This window comes from Vanellus vanellus, assembly GCF_965231255.1.
Source record: "Vanellus vanellus genome assembly, chromosome: 2".
Lineage (NCBI taxonomy): Eukaryota > Metazoa > Chordata > Aves > Charadriiformes > Charadriidae > Vanellus > Vanellus vanellus.
The window spans coordinates 88619718-88627925 of record NC_138906.1 but is presented as its reverse complement, the minus strand read 5'-3'; the positions used below and the strand labels follow the sequence as shown (position 1 = coordinate 88627925).

The 8208-nt window shown below is 42.9% G+C and overlaps 1 protein-coding gene across 2 annotated transcripts in view; it reads right to left on the bottom strand.

Annotated features, from left to right (window-relative positions):
* Positions 1-5605: 5605 nt before the first annotated feature.
* Positions 5606-8208, bottom strand: part of ANKH (ANKH inorganic pyrophosphate transport regulator) — a 102689-nt gene continuing 100086 nt past the window's right edge. For both annotated transcript variants that reach the window (XM_082499673.1, XM_082499674.1), the window contains exon 12: positions 5606-6291. In XM_082499673.1, coding sequence (XP_082355799.1) covers positions 6175-6291 — 117 coding nt within the window. In that variant the 3' untranslated portion in view covers positions 5606-6174. The remainder of the gene's footprint in view (positions 6292-8208) is intronic.

Below are 8208 nucleotides of genomic sequence, written 5' to 3'. Positions count from 1 at the left end.
ACTTCATTGATTGATTGTCCCTAGTAATAAGGCTCTCCAACTCATTAAGTTATGCAGTTAGCTGTGAAATACATGGTCTTGTGTTTCCCAGTGCTTCAAACTATTCTGTGCTGCTCTGGGGATGCAGTGCTAACTTTGCTGCAAAAGTTTGGGTCATGGTCTTATGGATCATTACAAAGTCACAAAGTGGCTGGAGTTAAGCAATGAACTTGAATTAATTCTTTTAATTCTTGATTTTAAATAAAGACAACCCCCCAATTCCTTCTGCTTCTTGACTCTCCTTTTCAGCGTAGCAAATCAAAAGTAAAAAACAGTCTGTCAAAGAAGAGTTCTGTTGTAAGCTAGTTTTTAATCGCGGCATTACTTGACATTTAGTCAGCATCATGATTGCATTTTCCTTCTCAAAATGCCAACGGACAGAATAAGCCTAGTAGGAGACTTCAGAAGAAAATAAGGAAACGTTTGAAGAAAATGACAGAAAATAATGATGAGGAAAAACTAATAAATTGATTTGAGCAGTGACAAGGCTTGGTGATACTAAGGAAAACTTTCCCCTCAGAGTTACAAAGACAAAAGAGCACCTAAAAATATACCACGTCTCCTGTTTTACTGAAATTAAGTGCACATCTTGATTATGAAAAGCTGAGACTGAAGCTCACTTTCTAACCATATAATTAATTCGCACAAGCTGCCGCCAAAATGCCCTTCTGTGTGAGCGCGCGCTCTAAGCCCAGCTTAAAGCTCGGCCTCTCTGCCCCCGTCTTTTGTCTTGGGCCTTATTTTTCTTCAGAAGGTGCCAATTGCCGAGAAGTCTGGCAATGGTTTTGCTGAGGGGTGCATCTACGCACCCACAACTGAACTTGGCTCTCTCAAGCACATCCAGGCGAGGTGTCCGAGCTGCAGCCGAGAGCCAGGACTCTGCTTGGACCGAGTTTGCTGCTAAGCTGACAATTCCGCCGTGTTTCATCCGGCTGTCAGGCTGCCATTGAATACAGTGTGTTTGCAGGGCGCAGAAGAAATTTGGAACTCCTCTTCCCGCCCCAGGGCTCTGCCACGAGCCTTCCCCCCCCACCCCCCCAAGCCTGCTCTGCACCGCAGCCCCTCTCCCTCCGCAGCAGCTTGCTTCCTTCAAAAAAATACGGTATGCTGCACTTGAATTTAGTCAAAAAGCAAACATGAATGAGGGAAGGGAATGCTAACATTTTCTGGTTAAACTGGTATTTGGGAGATGCCAATTTGATACCAAAATTGTGATAATTTTATCTTTTATTGAAGTGATGTTGATGTGACGTTTCCTCAAGGCAGTCCTGCCAGTTGCTCAGCCAGCTACGCAGTGCCTCCTCTTCGCATGGTCTGAAACCTGCATGCCGATTTATTTCTGCTTGAATACTCTTCTAAGAGTGATGTCTCACAGCCACGTTGCTCCTCACCCTCCCGTCCCTCTCCAGGGCAGCTGAAAGGGCGATGGCGGCAGCCACAGCTCTGGTGTTCTCTTGCTCTCAGTTTCACTCACCTCCAGGCCATGCTGTTGTCTTTAGGCTGGATATACAATACCCACAAACTTTTCAACATTTCCCCTTTCTCCCTCATTCCACCTTACTCATCTAAAATCGTGCTTTAGCTTACTGGCATGAGGTTTGCTGAAAGGGTGTTTTATTTACTCTTTTACGTAGCTTTAAATTGCAATTTTTAAAATGGCTTAGCACTAGTCCCGCATTAAGATCATGTTTAGGCTTGAATCCTTGTTCCAATGAACTATATACATGCTAAAATAAAAACGTCTGCACGACACTCTCGTATACACACCCATATGCACACACATATACCTACGCATGGCTTTCCAACACACTAATGGCTACTGCAGCTATACTCAGCCAACACCCAGCTGCGCTCAACCCTGTGCTGGTCATGCCACAACCGCAGAATCCCAGTGACAGACAGAGCCGATACTGCCGCCGCGCCGTCACTTCGCCGAGGATGCTGGTGGCAGGACCAGGTCCGGGATGCTGGAGCTGCAGGACGCCCCATCCCTGTTGCCACCTTGCAGCCCAATGCACAGCTATGCCGGGTGACTCCGGGCACCCGGACCTGAAAGCATCCTTTCTCCCTGCTTTTTAAGCACGAGGCGCCGTCCCACAAAAGAAGGCGCTCTCGCCTTCAAAAGGTTTCTGTTCGCACGTCGTGGCCTGCCCTGAATTGGCTGCATTCATCAGCTCGCCCTCTGTCTCGGGCTGCTCCCTCCCTGGCTGCAGATTCGGCAAAACACAGAGCAAGAGCCAGATATAAATCTCTCCCGCTCAAAGGAAATATTTAGCAGTGAAATGAGTAGAACACAAAAGACTGCTCTGTTACTCACCCAAGGCTCTCACTCGGGGTGGCTCTATCTAACAAGCAGGCAACTGAGCGCTCCTGCTGGGAACGGCTGTGCCGGGGGGACGGGGAGCGGGGCTGCCCCACGCCAGGGGACCCGCTGGTGTGCCCACGTGGCTTCAAGCACTGGCTGGGAAACGTTGAGCCCTTTTCATCATGTCCACCGCTTGGTAAGCGTGAGAGGGCTGCTCAGGGCAGCGAGGAGGGAAAAAAACCCACCTCAATGTTTCCTGTTAACTCTGCAAAAGGAAAACTCAAGACAAGTTAACACAATTTTACATACAACGAAAAGCTGAGGAACACTAATCCACAGCTTATAGGTGTTCGGCTCTGATTTCCCACTGTGTGAGCTGTTCTGAAATTTAAGACGTAGGATGCAGATCAACCTTGTTCCTCTTTTTATTGTAACATCAATTGTATAATTCAGTAATTCTCAAGAAAGTCTGGAAAGTCTCCACATGAACTCATTGAGCTGACTGTGCTCTGGCTCTCCAAAGCAGAAACGGAACAGATTTCTCTTGGAAAATATTTATCACAGAGATAGACAGCAATTTCCTAAGCAATAACACAAGAGAGACAGCTAAGCCATTTTACTAGAAGTCAGGAAAGTACTTTTGGGAAGGAAGAGGTGCAGCCCAGCAGCGCGCACCAGCATCTGCCCCACAGAGACACTGGAACCAGTAACGCTCTGACTGGGGCTTCCGCCCAGGAGGACGGCTGCCTCGCCAGCCCAGCTGGACCTGCCACCCATCGGGAGTGGGAGCAGCGAGGTTTCAGAAGCAGAGGCTGCAGGGGACAGGGTGCTCCTCGGTCACGCATGTCCCTGCTCAGCACCCTGCCTGCCCGGCACCGAGGGGCTGGTTTGGACTCTCTTGTCGCAGAAACATCAGCACGTTTTGTTAATACAGCAGAGCAGCGTAAAGAAATACGTGGCCCGCAGGAAGTGGGAAAGAGATGCGCTGCACACGCCCTTACGTCGCTGCTCGAGTTCTTGCCCTAATCCCACCACTCCTGCGCTCATTGGGGATCTTGCAAAGTAAAGGACTATTAAGTATTAACCAAACAATTGAAAATATATCTCTCACAATTCTATTAGTTTAGTTGTGTATGACCAATAATTTAGTTTTTGATATTGTTCATCTTCTCTGTAAAGCAAAAGCCTCAGTGTTTCATTTAATTTGTTTTCCAATTTTTACTTTTTGGTGCAATTATTACCTTGAAACCTACGTTCTCAAATGCTCAAAATTCTTCAAAAATACTGCTGTTTGAATTTTAGTCAGGTACCAAAAGAAACATCACACAAAAATATTTTCTTGCTTTATCTCTACAGTTCCTGAAAATCTGCGTCTCATGGACTTGGGTACAAACGTAGTGGAGAAACCAAAACTACATGAACAGAGAAGACCTCACATGGCCGCTGGGATCTGTAACAGTCTATATACATATTATATACATATGACTGTTTAAGAACCTGTATTCATGAATATGTACAGTCTACATACTGCACAAAGTTCATTTGTTTCAGGGTTTTTAATCTATTTTTTTAAAAAAACTACTGTCAAAACCGAGGAGAACAACCCTGTGGTGGCACGGAAAACGTGTGGTTACTGGATTTAGTCTTACCCTCCTAGTGCCACTGCTCATTAACCATGAACTGATTTTGCAAGTCTGTCATTTAACACAATAATTTCTACATTTCTTCTTATTGCATTTGTACATGTAACAAATTGGTACAAATGTTTACAAGAAAATGTAAAGTTCATTGATACAATGCCTTTCATGATGGCCATAATCGGTTACCAGCCAACTCTGTGGTTTTTTAGAGACATTTTTAGCTGAACTTGGAAAAATAGGAAATGTACTGTAGCTTAAAATAAATGTACATAATATACAATATATATATTTATACACATGTGTATGTCTACATACACATATATTGATATAACATTTAAAGTAATGTTTAGTTTCGATAGTTCTCCGAGAGCTGGGACTACCTGGCAAATAAACCGAGAACCGGAATTTGTCCACAATTAAATAATCATCTCCACAACTTAGAAAAATATACTTTTACTAAATAAGGTTTAAATTAACTGACCTATGGATATAGCATGGAGAATAACAGTTTCCAGACTCTGGCATGATTAAATCTGAAAGGACCCAAGCTACTACACACCGGTAACGAATGCTGCCCCGCAGCCAAGCACAGAAGAGGGCAGAAATACGAGCTGCTCTTGCAGCCATCATCGGTGGCACCCAAACCCTCTCTGGTTCGGTCACCTCTTATATAGACTGCGTTTCCACCCAATACAAGTCACCCACCCACCCACCCTCACGCGCTGCCATTTACGGCCCACTCCGGCCATGCAGCGCCTGACGCCTTCGCAAAGCTCAGCACCGCACTTGCTGACGAATGTGAGCAGCTCCCCGCTTCCACGCAACTCTTGCCTTGAGAGCTAACAGATGATCAAGGTCCCTAATTAACAACTTGGAGGAGGATCATCAGTACTTGAGCTTCACCATATGGATTTTCATCTACTGCATAGGTAAATATATTATAGCAAAACATACATATGTGTGTGTGTGTGCATATATGCATGTACATATACATACGCACACGTGGGTGTGAGTATGTGTACATCTCTTTATAAAAAAATTCATGGAGCTATGTGTAGTAATGCCATAAACCATGGTATCCTGCATACGTTATCTGTTTGTTTTTTTTTTAAATATATAGGCACCAGAAATAAGTATATAGAGCAACCTTTAAAAATTAAAGTCAAATCAGTGGACAAGAACTTTGGTAAAGCTTGTCAATATTTATTTTTAAATTCAAATACAGTCAAAGTCTATCAGTTGCCATCACCCTCTTCACAAGAGGAAAGTGCATGTTTTTTTTTTCTAAAGAAAATTATACGTAAGGTGGGGCTTAACGATTCAAGAAAATTCTGAATTAAATGTTTACATTTTTCAAAAGATTACTATCTTTCTGATGGAATGAAAGCTAAATAGAGTTCTTGTCCCATGTGTATTTTATTTATCATATGCATATATATATATAAATATATATATGTATGTCTCTGTTTATGTACCTGTGTGTGTATATACACATCCACACACTTTTAACACGAGAGAGGAATCTGTTTTTCTCCACTTTGTACATGAAGACTCACACATTCCTCCCTGTCTTGTACCCTGTGCAGTATAAGCTCTAGTGATGAGGCCAAACAAAAAGATATAGTTCACCATAGTATATTAGTTTATGTAGCAAAGTCATTTTTCAAGCAAGTAAAATAAAGCTCTGTATTCCAAACTTCTTTTCCTTTACATTTCTCATAAAGAAAAGGAAGGAAAAGGAAAGAGGGGAGGGAGTAGGATTATGGCAGTAGCATTGAGCCAGTGGTACGCGTGCATGTGCGTGTGCGAGCGTGCAAGTGCATGCACGCACACACGCACACACAAGTGCACAGAGAGCAGGGCTTTGGTTGACAAATGCAGATTGTCCAGAGGAGGTGGATGCATAAGTAAGGAAGACTCTACAGTGATGCAATTGTATTTTTTGTGTTTGCATGGAGTGAGAAAACAAATTCAATTGGAAGGGGGGGAGGGGGGGGAAGCAAAGACCTCTTTTTAGGTCCCTCATCAGTGAGAGCATACTCAGTATGCTAGAGAATTTATCTGAAACCTTTTAAATCAAGGCCTCTTTATTACAAAAATAAAAACGAACAAACAAAAAAGTATGAGAGACGACAAGATGCCGAAGTGTCACTCCAATCGTCCCTGCAGAGAACAATTGCATCCCATTTATTATTCATTCTCTTCTCTCATTTCTACGATGTCCGTCATTTCCTCTGTGTGAGGCATGTCAGTCATTGCAGAGTCTTCACCTTCTGTAGCTGCTTCATTCTCATTCCGCTTCTTTTTCTAGATTGAAACAAGCATTCAGAACCCGATCAGTAAGCTGGGCACGAACACAGTCCTACAAACTTTGGGCACTGGGAGAAGCGAGGTGCAAATAATGGAGGGTTTTTTTAGTACGTTATTAAGATCTAGAATATTTGTGTCACGTTCACGGCTCATTACTAATAAGTTGTCTTAACTTAGAAGGTTTCCATAACCTTCCTGGGGCTCAGCTTTCTCCTTTCTAACGTAAATGCAATAGTAGAGGCATTTCTTATGCTAAGCAACATCCAAAACAGGCTTCAGCATCACTGGAGGGAAGACGGCATCTGGAACCTTTTACATCACAGACTTTTTATTAAAAAAACAAAACAAAACAAAACAAAACAAAACAAAACAAAACAAAACAGAAAAGCAAACAAAATATGAGAGAGGATAAGGTCCTCTAGAGGGAGAGCGAGCGAGAGAGGTGGCAACCTAATTTCTCAAACATCAAACTTCAGGAATTTTACCAGATGTGAGCATTCTGGCTTTTCTTGGTATTGCTGATGCACTGTGATCCCCCACCCCACCGGGGCCAAGTAATATTAGAGTATTTTTGGCTAGCAGGAGCAGGAGGGCAATCAAGAGTCCTATGATTCATCCAGGATGTCCTGGATTAGTAAAGCTAAAGAGTATTCAGCCCCACTACAAAACAAGTAGAAGCATCTGTTCCTTATTATCCGTTTCTCAGCAGGCTGACTAGTTTTACAGAAAACACTTGTACAGCTGACAAAAAAATCCCCCACAGGTATTATTGATTCAGCTGAGTTGGGCATATCAGAGTTTCAAAATTTCAGAGGTGTCTACACAACACTTGATTTGCAGCTCTCAAATGCTGCCTGCTTATTACCACTGTAGGTGAAAACAAGTTGGTGTATACAGCTACCAGTTGGCTCTGCCACTTCCACACTGTTTTTTGAGATGATGCTGTCAGTTACATACCAATTGTGGTAAGGGAATAAATTACGTTGGCACAGTTATTCCTACTACTACCTGCACTCATCACCGCAAAAAGTTAAGCACCGTGTCTCCAGCCAGAAATGCTCTACGAGCCACTACTGTAACTAACATGCAATAAGGAGGTTCGTCCAAACAGATATATGTTGTGAAACCACAGGCAAAGAACAGCCATTTCAGAGTCTACAGGTTCCACTCATTGGTGCTCAAGAAAAGCACGACAGATTAATTGTGACTGAGATCAGGGTCTTCTGTTTTCTTATGAACCTTGTACACTTTGGTCTATTGCTGTAGCCTGCACTGTTAATATGTGTCAAAACTCGTTTTAGTTGGTTCCAACACAAGGCTTTTAGGTATTCCATCTTCCGTATTTTTTTTCTAAAAACAGAAGTGGTAGGCATCTTTGCTTGGCCTTTAGTAAGAAATCTAATTAAAGAAAAAGAAGAAGTAAATGCATCGATTATATTTTCCGCTCCCATCCACAGAGTCCTTCTGCACCATGGAATGATGTACACACCATGCTGTTTCTGCTTGGAGTCAATCCCGCTGTCCTACACAGTGACTTGAACGCGTAACTGGAAAGGCACAACTTGCACAAGGTACTGGGATGTACCCAGTCACCAAGCCAATATTTATCCTATGTTTGACTTCATTTAGTGGAATATTCTTTGAAACCCATGTATTGCTACTACTCTGTATATGCAGGCCTGTACTGTGTGAAATATGTAGAAGTATGCCTATGAGAAATCCTTGCCTGTTTAAGTATTTGTAAGCTCTTATCCTCTACTGCTGCAGGAGTATATCTTGTTTTAAGCCAGATGGCAAAAAAAGCGCAACTGTACTTTTTGTCCATTTCCAACAGAGCTGGTTTTGTAAAGAAATAAAAGTATTCATATACATATACATGTCCATGTACACAGGAATGACTCATCCAAGCTTATT